The 13,910-nt window shown below is 42.6% G+C and overlaps 1 protein-coding gene across 2 annotated transcripts in view; it reads left to right on the plus strand.

The window, feature by feature from the left end:
* Positions 1-548: 548 nt before the first annotated feature.
* The window catches only part of LOC130745240 (calcium-transporting ATPase 9, plasma membrane-type-like), a 28,004-nt gene continuing 14,642 nt past the window's right edge, over positions 549-13,910 (plus strand). The window contains exons 1-7 of one of the 2 annotated variants that reach the window (XM_057597410.1): positions 549-951; positions 1,180-1,296; positions 1,383-1,422; positions 2,373-2,488; positions 2,577-2,708; positions 2,813-2,902; positions 7,593-7,664. In XM_057597410.1, coding sequence (XP_057453393.1) covers positions 703-951; positions 1,180-1,296; positions 1,383-1,422; positions 2,373-2,488; positions 2,577-2,708; positions 2,813-2,902; positions 7,593-7,664 — 816 coding nt within the window. In that variant the 5' untranslated portion in view covers positions 549-702. The remainder of the gene's footprint in view (positions 952-1,179; positions 1,297-1,382; positions 1,423-2,372; positions 2,489-2,576; positions 2,709-2,812; positions 2,903-7,592; positions 7,665-13,910) is intronic. The other variant, XM_057597411.1, reaches the window with a different exon arrangement.

Here is a 13,910-nt window from a genome sequence, read left to right on the forward strand (position 1 = left end):
GCACTGATTGAAATTGTTACATTTTTCTCATTGTTAAGCAGGAGGTGCAACCCCATTCGTCAGTGGTCAGGATGTGGACATTGTGCAGCGTGAATCTTCATAAGGGTTTGATATTCGCCAAGGTGAAGATTGTTGAGTATGACTCATGTTGATCAAATGCACTAGAGATCACCCATAGTCGCTAGAATGTACATGAGACCACGGATGGTTGCTAGAGATGGTGGCTAGAATGCAATAACAATGGTTGTGACAGGTATGACTAGGGGTTATCTAGGGGCATTGTTATAATCTGGATGGATAATTAGTATCCCTATAAATATTGGTTAAATTAAAGTTAAATTTTGAAAATGAATGAATGAATATATGGTTGTTGAGAGTGGAAGGCAGAGCGCAAGCGTGAGGCTAGTTATATATGTGCATAACACAAAGAGATAGAAAAATGGTATTGTTTGGTATCTAAATATAGAAGTTGGAAAGAGAGGAGGGGATGAAGGGAATGGTTAAGCTAGGTAGGCGCGGCAGCAATAGCAATAGCAATAGCAATAGATGGCAATGGCCAACAATAGACAAGAAAGAGGAAAAGGGAAACAGAGCAGCATTGTGATTTGGGAGGGCATGGTATGGTAATGGTGGTGCATGATTGATACCTACCAATTAATCTGAATCTGAATTGAGAAGAAGAAGAAGAAAGGGAGGCATCAAATGACGAGCAATAATAATAATAATAATAATAGCAGTAGCAACATGACGTCGACGTCACGAGGTTCCTCCTCCTCCTCCAATGGCCTCCTCCCCGTCACCATCACCAGTAACCACCCTGACGTCGACGTCTCAACTAATGGCGACCACTATGATGACGACGACGACGACGACTTGCTCGTTGATCCAAACGACCCTTTCGACATTACCCAGACCAAGAATGCACCTCCCGAAACCCTCAAGCGTTGGCGAGTAAGACATAAATCACATCATCCCCTTTTTCATTTCACTCACTCACTCACTGTGTTTAGAAAGAATAGCATGTTTGGATGGATCAAATTTGACACCCAAGCCAAAAGTTACTCAGAAGCAAGCACAATTCATTTTGATTCTAGAATCAATTTTACAACAACTTATAACATGCACTGAATGTCATATCTCATTACAATTTTGTTTGGTTCTTTTTCGCTTATTTTGCAGCAAGCAGCATTCGTGCTCAATGCCTCCAGGCGTTTTAGATACACTCTTGACTTGAAAAAGGAAGAGGAGAAAGAGCAAAAGAAAAGCATGATTCGAGCCCACGCGCAAGTCATAAGAGTAATGTTTTTCTTATTACTCCCAATACAACCTTCCCAATTCTTTAAGTTTTTTCTTTTCTAATCATTGAATTATTCTTCTATTAGGCAGCTTTGCTTTTCAGATTAGCTGGTGAACGCGAACTAGGTAAACTTATTTTCTTAAATTATTTATACATGCACCACCTTCCCTTCTGTCACCTTACCTGCTACTGCCGCCAAAAGCTTCTTCCAAGCAATAGTAACATATTAACCTGGATCCCCTGTAAAATAGAGCAGAGATCATCACAAAATGCAGCATTGTGAGTCATAAATAAAACCCCCAAACAAATAGCCACATTGCTGCATTCAGTTGTTTTCTGTTTTTCTGGAACTTGCCTTCTGAAAGCTAGTACTGGTAGCAGCAGATCCTATAAATATTTGTTAGGAAACTAATTAAACTATCTCCTTTTATAAGAGTTAGTTAAGGGTAGAAGTAAAATAGTAGAAGCTTTACACTGGTAGAAATACTATTCTACTCTTAACTAACTATTTACATAGTATACTCTTATACCTTTTCTGTACTTGCAATAAAATGTTCTAGTGTATTTGTTCTTCCTAGTTGGATATGAGGCTTAATGTGTGTTTGAATTAGTGTTATCAGAATTGATTGTGTATAGAATTGATTTTGGGTAAAATTGATTGCAGTAAAACTGAGCTGAAAGTGAAGTGATTTGTATTTCAATGAATTTACGTGAAAAGTGATTTCTGTAGAGTAATGTTGAGAAAATTGATTATGTTAGCTGTTAGATATGTTAACCGGTGAAAGTCATCCACCACAACCACATTATAGAATTACTGTAAGACGATTTTCTTTTAGGTCCACCCTAGTATAGGCTCTATAATCGAAATCAATCTATATTCTTTCACATGAATCATGGTTGTGGCTTTTTACTAATTTATCATTCATGCTGAGTTCCAAATTTTGCTCTTTTTTGGGGGGTTTATATTGCTATAACACTAAATTTACATAACTGCATTTGGTTCAAGCTTACTAATTTTCTGTTGTAATGACTGTTTTAACTTACACATTACCATTTTCAATTTATTAAATTGCAGTGACAAGTACAACAGTGTCATCCTCAACTCATGATGGTGACTATGAAGTTGGGCTTGAACAACTTGTTTCGTTGTCTAAGAATCAGAATATTTCTGCCTTACAACAATATGGTGGGGTAAGTCTACTTCAACATATTTTTGTTTGAAATCTATGTAGAGGCAATATGCTTTGCTATTAATATAATACAGTGATGTCTTACTCAGGTTAAAGGATTATCAAAATCACTAAAATCAGATCCGGATAAAGGAATTAATGGAGATGATGTTGATCTATTAAAGAGGAAAAATGCATTTGGAACTAATACATATCCTCGGAAAAAAGGGAGAAGTTTCTGGGTACATTGTTTATGATGTTATCTTCTATAGTTTTTTTGATAAAAAAATTACCGTTGCTGAATTAGTTGCTATGCTGATATCAATTCTTTGTCATTTATTTACAGAGGTTTCTATGGGAAGCTTGGCAAGACCTGACCCTTATAATATTAATTATAGCAGCTGCGGTGTCTTTGGTTCTTGGAATAAAAACAGAGGTGTGATTTACACCCTTATGTGCTAATCCTCATCAATCAATCACAACAGTAATTCGAGCATTAACAGGTCCTTAGTGTTCTGTGGAAGCATATGAAGTTTAATTATGTGACAAATTAGGTAGCTAAGTGTGGGAAAAATTATATAAAATAGTTATTCTGAGACCTGTGACACTATTCTTAGGAATTTATCCGCCTCCAAAACTGCAAAAGTTCTTCATGATTTGACAATTTTTCATGAATGATCCTAGTTAACAGAACTACAATTAATATTAATCTTGTTAACCTAGTTCATAGGAACAAGAGGCAGCGAAGAAAGAAGAAGAAAGTTATCTTTCAGTGGTAGGAAAGGTTAGACAAGTAATGCTAATGTGTTAAACCAAGCCAAGAAAAATAAAAGGTTCTTTTTAAAGTAAAAATATAGTTGGGTCTAGTTTATGGTTAAGCATCAAGTTAAAAGTACTATGCCATAAAAGTTTTAGTTAGGTTGAATTTCTTAATTTAATACTAAAACTATTTTTATTTCTGTACTTATTCCCTTTTAAACTTTTGAAACAGCAATTAAAATTTCCAAAACACATGTATGACACTTATGATGTCTGAGGCTTTTGCCTCCTTGACCGGAGGTCAGTGATGATGCTGCCCTCCTCTTGTGCGCCCCCTACTGTGTCTCCATGATTGAGTTTAATGATTTCTCAGTTCTGGCGTGGAACATAAGGGGAGCGGCGAATGTGTCGGTGAAGCGACATGTTCGGGAGATTCTCCGGGTTAACCACCCAACTCTTGTTTTCTTATTGGAGACCAAGGTTCCTTTTAGTGCTGTCATGAGTTTCTGGAAAGCGGAGGGATATGTCCCGGTTCATGTGGAAGAAGCCATTGGCCGCTCCGGTGGCATCTGGTGTTTGAAACAGGAGTCTGTGCCCTTCTCTTTTTCTATGGTTGAGACGACTACCCATGCAGTCACGATTCGAATTGATGCCCTCTCTTCCAGTTGGTTCTGTACTGGTGTCTATGCAAGCCCTTCTCCAGCTACTCGGGCGTTGGGATGGGATTATCTGAAGGGTCTTAGGCAGCGTGTCTCAGGACCTTGGATGTTGACAGGTTATTTTAATGAGACTCTGCTTCCTTCTGATCAGAACCGAGGCGTCTTTTCGGCTGCTAGAGCTGATAAGCTGGCGTCTGTGATTGATGACTGTGACTTGCTAGACATTCACCCCTCTGGTTACCGGTTTACCTGGGCCAGGAAGCGAGAGGGGGAGCCGTTATTGTTGAAGAAGCTGGATTGGTGCTTTGTGGATATTCAGTGGCGGAATATGTTCCAAGAGGGAGGGACTACGGTGTTGCCTCGCCGTTACTCGGATCATCACCCGTTGCTCATTCTGTGTGCCTGTTTGCTTCGAGGAAGAGGTCCGCGACCCTTTCGTTTTGAGGCGATGTGGGTTTCCCATCCAGCTTATGAATCCGTGGTAGCGTCGGCTTGGGGAACTTCTATTCCGATTCACTTGAACCTAGATCAGGTGCGACAGAAGTCTTTGGATTTTAATAAACAAACTTTTGGGAATATAGGGAGCTTGAGAACCGTCTGAGAGGAGTTCAGCGTGAGCTGGAGCGTGTGGACTCTGCATCATTGCTTCGGTCTATGGTTCAGATTCAGCAGGATTTGGAAACCACCTTGAAACAAGATGAGCTTTTTTGGTACCAGAAATCTAGAGAGCAAGTGATCAAGTATGGTGACTGCAATACTCGCTTCTTTCATACTCTGACAGTTGTCCGCCGGAAGAGGAGCAAGGTTTATGCGCTGAACTTGCCTTGTGGTGAATGGTGTGAGGATGAGGAGGTGCTGAAGAGGGAAGCTCGGTCCTTCTTTCAGTCTCTTTTTTGCTCCTCCGAGAGCACCCGGGTGAGTGCCATCACTTCCTCTGCAGTTGCTGGTCTTCCTGATGTTGCTCGGCAAGCTCTTTGCAATCCGGTTACTAAGGATGAGGTGTGGACAACGCTTTCTCACATGGGCTCTCTGAAAGCTCCTGGGCCGGACGGTTTCCAGGCGCTTTTCTTTAAGCAGTATTGACATATTGTGGGTGATGATGTGTGGCATATTGTTCGGGATGCTTTCTCGCATGGTTCCTTTGACCCTGTGTTAGCCCAGATTTTGATTGTGTTGATTCCGAAGGTTGACGTCCCTACATCCTTCCGGGAGTTTAGACCAATCAGCCTCTGTAATGTGCTCTACAAGCTCATTACTAAGGTCATGGTCAATAGGCTACGACCTTATCTCCATGAGATTATTGGGCCCCTACAGAATAGTTTTATTCCTGGTAGGGGGACAATTGATAATGCTATTGTTTTGCAGGAGATCATTCATCATATGAACCGAAGGAAGAATCGCAACATCATCTTCAAATTGGATCTAGAGAAAGCTTATGACAGGCTTAGCTGGGATTTCTTGAGAGATACCCTTCAGTTCTTTGGCTTCCCTGCAGCTTCTGTGGACCTGATTATGTTCTGTGTATCTTCATCCTCTCTTACTTTATTGTGGAATGGGATGAAGTTGGATCCTTTCGCTCCATCCAGAGGGTTGAGACAAGGTGACCCACTCTCTCCCTACTTATTTGTGCTGTGTATGGAGCGTTTGGCTATCGTTATTCAGGATGCTGTGGATCATGAGCGATGACATCCGGTCTCTATTTCCGGTAATGGTCATTCTATTTCCCACCTTTTCTTTGCTGATGATGTTCTCTTGTTTGCCAAGGCAAAGGTTTCCCAGATGCAGCTCATCCACAAAATTCTCAGTGATTTTTGCTTGGCATCGAGGTTGCGAGTCAATGTTGCCAAGTCTAGAGCTTTTGCGGGAGTTGGGGTGGAACGTGTTAGGAAGGCCAGGATTCTTAGTGTGACTTCTATTGCCTTTACTTCCCACTTTGAGAAGTACTTGGGTTTTCCCATCCTGAAGGGGCATTAGAAAGCAGCGGATTTCGATTTTGTGGTGGATCGGGTGGCCCGGAAGCTAGCCTCGTGGAAGGGCAAGCTTTTGAACAAAGCCGAAAAAATTACTCTTGTCAAATCTGTTCTGAATAGCATCCCTGTGTACCCTATGCAGCTCCTTTGGTTCCCTCAATCTGTTTGTGACCGGCTAGATGGGATGGCCCGTGACTTCATTTGGGCTCGTGGTGACTGGCGAGGCATGCTGTAAGACCTGGATTTTCAGAACAAGCTAGTTTCCGACTCACGCGTAGGATCAGTGTAAGCGTGACAGGAGTTTGATATTTGAGGAAGATTAATGAAGAAGAAAGTTCAGGAATTGCTTGAGGAATGTTGCGTAGTCGTTTTCGGAGTTAGTGCGAGTCGTCTGCACACTTGCCTTAGGGCGAGCGTGTCCAGAATAGGCTATTTCGCTCTTAAAGTAACGTTTTGAGTGAGATTTCGAACTCTCGGAAAATTTAAAGATTCTCTTTATTTTTCCATCGACCAGCGTTTCATTTCGGAACTCTGGACTGTACGCACGATAGGTTTCACTTTCCGGAAGCTCGACGACTCTAATTTCTTTGCTTCAAAACCCTATTTTCGAGCAATGGATGAAGACTTTTTCTATTCGGGACTTCTAACGAAGATTCCGTCCGCGTTGCCAGACTTGTTTCGACGTTTCCAATCTTTCTTCAGTAGGAAGTTTTGTCGTTTGAGCATCACAGCAAAAAGTAGTTTTTCGGGACAGATTAGCCGACACCGCTTTTGAGTTTTTCGATATCGTTTTTCCCAAATCCTAGATATTTGTTTTGAGTTCTGGAATTCTGACGCCAGAATCTCTCTTAGAATTCCACGGTGATCGTGCTGCAAAAATCGGAATCGCGAAATTTTCATTTTCCCGCGATTTCGCCCGCCTATAAATAGGCGAAAAAGCAAAATCCTCTTCATTTTCACCCATTTTGGCCGAGAATTGTAGAGAGAGAGGGAGAGGAGAGATTTTCGCGAAATCTTGACCAATCTTCGTGCAGTTCGTCCCTACTTCTAGGTATCAAGGTAACTAACACGATTCCTACCTCTGATTGTTGTTTCTGTTGCGTTTCTGAAGCCGTTTCTGTGCTCTAAGTTTTGAGCTTTTTCTAAAATTGTCCGATTTCTCTGATTTCTCGCTTGGGTTATGTTCCTTATGTTCCCCTGAGTCTAAAACCTCTGTCAGTAAACTCTGATTGCGACTCAGTTGTCCAGGATCTGAAAAATTGACTCAAAACTCTTTTTGTCTCACATTTCGAAACTTTATTGTCGAAAAGACTTAATCTGACTTCGTGCCTTTAGGATTTGTTGTCACGGATGTCATGAGGATCGTTGCTGTCAAATTTGTTTTCAGAACTGATAACTTTGAAGTTTTGAGCCTTTATTTTGGACCAAAATGCCCCTGCGTAGTCGTATTTCGACCCGATTGTCCGAAAATTGTTCCGACAGTTTCTTTGCCTTAGTTTTACCCTAAAACTACCTTGTAAACTGATTTGATCGAAGAAAAAGAGCCGAAGCCCTTTTCTCCTTATGGCCGTGGGTTTTCCTAAGGGGGGGGGAAGTTTTTCGGTTTCGAAAACTTGTCTTTTCGTACCTGATTGTCGTATTCTGAAGCTTTAATGCTTTGTCTATCGTTTATGTATTGTTTTGCGATCGAGCTAATCGATTTTGTTTGGATTCTGCTTTGTTTTTCTCCGAGGTTCAGTTGAAGGAACTTTGGAAGACTCAGAGCTATTGTTTGAGGAGAACTTTGTTTACGAAGCTGGAACAGCTCGAGGTTAGGGCAACTTACATATTAGCTATGACTGCATGATAGGCGTCGATAAATTCGACTTATGTTTTATCTGATGTTGTTTTTGATGATGAGTTGATGTTATGATGCTTTTCCATACTTGTGATGTTGTGCTTTTGTTGGATTGAGCGTTTTGACGCAATTTCGGAGTGGAGATTCATTGATCTGGTGATCTTTGATATTTCGGGTTGGATGAACAACCCTAGGCAAGTCCAAATGTGGGGTTTGAGACTTAGCCATATGTTGGAATTCTTAGACTTTCCCCGGGAAATGTATTTTGGGTGGTTGATCTTTGAAAACTTAGAATGATAGAGCTTTGAAAAACTAAAGACTTGGGAAACTTAGACTTTGAGAAATAAACTCATAACTTGACTAATTCGAATTGAAACAATTTTTATTGACGTTTAAGCATAGGAGAACTGAAGGGGAAAATATTTACGAAAGACGGGGAAAAGTCGACTTTGTTGTGGGTTTGGAGAGTTATCGGAATTGGGGGAAGCCACTAAGGTGAGCTATGGTGATGATTGAAAGTCACCGAGTACTCTAGTACTCTTGGGGAGTGTTGTGGAGCCGTGTTGTATTGACTGACACCTAGTGCTCTTGTTGTTTGGGCTGTGTTGTATTGACCGACACTAGACCCTTGTGTATTCTGTGGATGGAGTTGTGTTGTATTGACCGACACTTACTCCGAGTTGTGTTGTATTGACCGACACTAACTCATGGGTTTGTTGAGATTGGGTTGTGAGCTAGACACTTTCGTGGTAAGGACGATTCGTTGTTTGGCTAACCACGTTGCATTCAATCGGGTGAATAACGGGAATGGTTCACCTGTGCATATCATGGTGAATAACGGGAATGGTTCACCTTGCATTAATGATGAATAACGGGAATGGTTCATCATTCGGTGAATAACGGGAATGGTTCACCAAGGATGAATAACGGGAATGGTTCATCCAGGATGGATTTCATCCAGGATGGATAACGGGAATGGTCCATCCATAGTGAAAATGCTTCACTTGTGGCGAACGGGAACGCGTCACAAATCCGGATACATATTGTGCATTTCACGCATACATTCATGCTGACTGAGATTGTGTGCTGTTTGTTTATTGAAGCAATGTTAGAGCCATAACATGCTAGGATTGTTTATATGTATATATATCAACATATATCTATACCCCATATCACATGTTGAGTGTATATCTACTTATTGCTGTGAGTTGACCCTAGCGCCTTGGCTTTGTTTGTATGTTTGTGTTTGGGCGGTCGGCCTGCTGCCAGATGCCGATGGCCGACTGGTGTTCGATGGTCTCTCCCTCGGGGGGGATCAGATATGAGCTTGTGGATCGGGATGCCCCCATCGCTTGGGTGATCGATGTTGTGGGTCATCGAGCGACGTACCGGGGAAGGGTCATGGAGGACCGGACTGACGAGTGTGAACATCTGACGAAAGGAGTTCTACGACGCATGGAGCTGAGCTTCAACTTGCCGTCTTCAGTTCGCCGAGGACTCGGATGTGTGAGCAGTTATGGGTTGGTAGAGTTAGGCAGGCGTCATATTTGTGTAGAGCTCTGATTCGTTTTGCTTTTGGGACGGGGTAGGTTCCCGACGCATGGCTTTTGTGTGGTTCTCTTATTGAGGGATCACAGTGAGTCAGTCGGACTATAGGGGTCTTTGCTTAGGCCATTTTGAGGCCGACTTTCTCCCAGTGGATTGTAATTATAACCTTTTCACTCACACTTCTGGATCTGTAACTATTTGCCTACGGGCACACTACTTTGGAGTCACTGCGAGTGCGCGTGACATGGGAGTGCAGCTGAGGCTGTACATGTGTATATATTTGTGTGTTGGTTAGTTTAGTGGTTGGGTTTTGTCTTTATTTTCTATTGCTTGATTTAAAAGGTATCAAACGAAAAAAAAATTACCTGTTTTCAGCGTGAAGTCTATTTTTGGTTACTAAAGTGACACCTGGAAATCGGGGTGTTACACATGCACATGGTATCTTGGTGTAAGATGTCTATGCATAAGAAGCATGGGGGATTGGGCATTCGACAGACTCGTCTTTCTAATGTGGCCATGCTTGGGAAACTGGTTTGGGATCTTATCAACTCTTCCGACAATCTTTGGGTTCGTCTCTTGCAGGATAGTTACTTCCCTCATACTAGTTTTCTGCATGCTCCAGACAACCGTGGGTCCTTACTTTGGAATGCTCTGTTGCGCACTCGAACACAGCTTCGGGAAGACTTTGCTTGGCGGATTGGTGAAGGTAATCTCTCCTGGTATGATGATTGGAGTGGTTCGGGTCCGCTATGTTCCCTGGTTCCTTATGTTCACATTTCAGACACCAGTTTGCGTGTTAGTGATGTGTTTCGCGATGGGGCTTGTGATAGTCGCTGTCTTGCCACTCCGCTCTCAGTTCATGTCTCCCAGCTGTTGGGTTCCCAGTTTGTTTACACGCACTCAGATCATGAGGATTTGATGGTCTGGTCGGAGTCTGTGGATGGCGTTTTCTCTGTCTCGAGTTGTTATAGCTGGCTGTTATCACGCCAGTTGGGTCCCATGCAGCCTGTTCCGTGGAATTGGGTGTGGAAAGCGATTGTTCCGGAAAAGGTGAGAGTTTTTTCGTGGCAGGCGATGCATAACTCCCTCCCTACCGCTGAGATTCTTCATCACCGTGGGCTGAATATCCATGTCCTTTGCTGCCTCTGCAATATGGAGCCAGAGTCCCAAATTCATTGCTTGCGAGATTGTGGTGCAGCTCGGCGGGTGTGGAGTAATTTGGCCTTGTCGTTAGCTTCTGATTTTTATTCAGCGGGGTCAATGGCAGAGTAGGTGGCCTCGGTTCCGCGAGCTTCCGCTGCATCTTTGCTGCTTCATGCGTGGTTTATTTGGAGAAGGCGATGCAAGTTTGTCTTTGAGAACATCCTTGAGCCTTGGCAGCTAGTTCTCCACCACGCTGCTGGGATAGACCATGTGTTGCGCGAGAGCCTGGTTGCGATGGCCCCTACCCGTGAGCCTCGCTGGGTCAAATGGCGTGCGCCGCCAGATGGTTGGGTGGCTTTGAATACTGATGGATCTTCTCTTGGTAACCCAGGGCGGTCAAGAGCGGGTGGCGTGGTGCGGGACGCTACTGGAACGTGGCTGTTTGGTTTCTCTGCCTTTGTTGGTGTCTCTGAAATTCTCAAGGCTGAGCTTCTTGCCATCCTCTTTGGGTTGCGTCTCTGTTGGGAGCGTGGTATGCGACATGTGATTGTTTTCTCGGATTCTCAGTTGGCTATCACCCTTCTCCAGCGAGGTTGTGGGCGTTATCATGGTTATGCAGCAGTGTTTGACATGCTCCGAGAGCTTCTTGGTAGAGTCTGGCATGTCCGATTTGAGCATATCCTCCGGGAGGGGAATGCTGTAGCTGATTTGCTTGCGAAGCAGGGAGCTACTGGTGACAGCCGCCTTAGCGTCTTGGAGAACCCCCGTTGGATGCCATCGCAATGTTGGCGGAGGACTACCGTGGAACTCACTTCTTGAGGCGTTAGTGTTTTTTTCGTTTCTTTAAGCAGCTTTGTACCAAAAAAAAGAAAAGAAAATGTTTACATAAATCTGACAAGGTTTTATTAAGTTCGAACAAATTCTATCACAAATAAATCTGACATCCATAAGCATGGCATACTGCGTACATAATAAAGTGATCTCATTACATTTCATTCACAATAAATATTCACTTTATTTTTAATTTTCATTTTGGTATTACTGTATTTTACCTTTTTTATGTATTTATTTGGGCACCCGTGCTCTCTCTCTGTATGCCTGTTTCTGCACGGTGCTTGGCTTCATTGCATATTTCTTTCTTCTATTGTAGTTGACATCCTTCATGAGGTTTATGTTGGGTACCAGAGTAGCGAGATAAATATTACGCAACTAAAATAAGAGATGAGAGAGTAGGAAATTGACACACAATATTTACGTGGAAAACCCTCAACAAATAAGGGAAAAACCACGGGCACCGGTAGAAAAGATTTCACTAAGTGGAAGAAATTACAACACCTCTCTCTAATACAAGGAGAGAACAAATTAACTCTCTCTTATAATAGGAGAACACACACTAGGAGAACCTCGCAGGAGAACACAATATATCTCTCTATTTTTTCTCTCTAGCTAAGCAAGTTTTGTTGCTATGAATGGAGATTTTGGGATGATCTGAGAATGGTGGAATTGCCTCTATTTATAGGCAATTTCCACCAGGTGAACAGTAGCTTCCCTTGATTTTCTTCAAACCGTGTTGCCAAATTTCTTCAGTGTTGAAAAATTTGATCCTTGATTTACGGCTTAATTTTTACCACACATGTGGCTTTACTCATTTTCAAAGCCAGCCACCGTTTTTGTTGACAATCTCCCACTTAAAGCCACATTTGTGGATTTTCAAACTTTTCTCTACCTTGCCAGTTTCATGCTGCTCACGTTTCTAATAGGCCATAGGGGGACCTACACCATATAAACTTATCAGAGTTAATCGGCTTTGTCATCACATCTGCTAGGTTGTCTTTGGTGTGAATTTTCTGCATATTCACACTTCCTTCTTCTACCACCTCTCTGACAAAATGGTACTGAACTCCTATGTGCTTTGTCCTGGAATGAAAGGCTGGATTCCTTGCAATGTGCAAGGCACTCTGACTGTCACAATACACAGTAATCTTCTGTTGCTTGTGCCCGAGTTCTTCCAATAACCTTTGAGTCCAAATTGCTTCCTTGCATGCTTGGGTAGCGGCCATGTATTCAGCTTCTGTAGTAGACAAAGCTACAACAGTCTGTAATTTGGATAACCAGCTTACCGCTCCTCCTGCAAGTGTGAACACATAGCCAGTAGTAGATTTTCTCTTATCAAGATCGCCTGCAAAGTCTGAATCGACATAGCCTCTGATAGTGAATTCTGATCCCCCAAAACATAACGCAGCACCTGAGGTTCCTCTGATGTATCTCAGGATCCTCTTCACAGCATTCCAATGCTCTTTGCCTGGATCTGCCATAAACCGACTGACCGTACCAACTGCTTGAGCAATATCTGGTCTAGTGCAAATCATAGCATACATAAGGCTTCCCACCGCTGATGCATACGGTACTCGAGACATCTCCATCCTCTCTGCTTCACTGCTAGGAATCATACTTGAGGATAATTTGTAATTAACAGGAAGTGGGGTTGAGATTGGGTTACAGTCTTGCATGTTGAAGCGCCGCAAGACTTTCTGAAGATAATTCTTCTGAGAAAGCCAAATCTTCCTGTCTTTTCTGTCCCGGTGAATTTGCATCCCTAAAATCTTGTTTGCGGGTCCCAAGTCCTTCATATCAAACTCCCTAGCTAACTGTGCCTTCAATTCTTGGACTCGATCTTTGTTGGGGCCTACCACCAACATGTCATCCACATACAACAACAAAATGATGAAATCACCATCATCAAACCTTTTGTAGTATGTACAATGATCTGAACTTAGTCTGTTGTATCCAAGGCTCATGATGAAGGAATCAAATCTCTTGTACCAACACCTTGGCGCCTGCTTTAAACCGTACAGAGATTTGGTCAACCTGCAAACCAAGTTTTCTCTTTCTTTTTCTTCAAAGCCTTCTGGTTGGAGCATATATATTTCTTCTTCAAGCTCCCCATGAAGAAAGGCAGTTTTCACATCTAACTGCTCAAGATGTAGTTCAAATGCGGCACACATTGCCAAGACTATTCTGATAGTAGTAAGTCTTACCACCGGAGAGAATATCTCATTGAAATCAATGCCTTCTTTCTGAGCATATCCTTTGACCACCAGTCTTGCACGATATCGTTCCACTTGATCGTTGCCATCTCGTTTAATTTTGAACACCCATTTGTTTCCAATGGCTTTCCGACCTTTGGGAAGTTCAACAAGTTCCCAAGTGTTATTTCTATGTAAGGCTTCAATCTCCTCTTGCATTGCTGCCATCCACAGAGAAGCATCTGAACCATTTACTGCCTCATGAAAGGTTGATGGTTCTCCATCTTCTGATAGAAGACAATATGCATCGTGACTAGCCATCACATATTCTGAGTGCCATGATGGTTTTCTTATCTGATGTGTTGTTCGTCTGGGTTCTGCATCATTGACCTCATTTGGTTCTTGTTCTTCGTGCTCTGGCTCTGCTTCAGAATTCTCTTCTCCTGACTTTTCCTCTATCTCCACTGTAGCAGTCTCCTTCGTAGTGCCGTCATTTTTCTGC

Source organism: Lotus japonicus, chromosome 3 (genome assembly GCF_012489685.1).
Source record: "Lotus japonicus ecotype B-129 chromosome 3, LjGifu_v1.2".
Lineage (NCBI taxonomy): Eukaryota > Viridiplantae > Streptophyta > Magnoliopsida > Fabales > Fabaceae > Lotus > Lotus japonicus.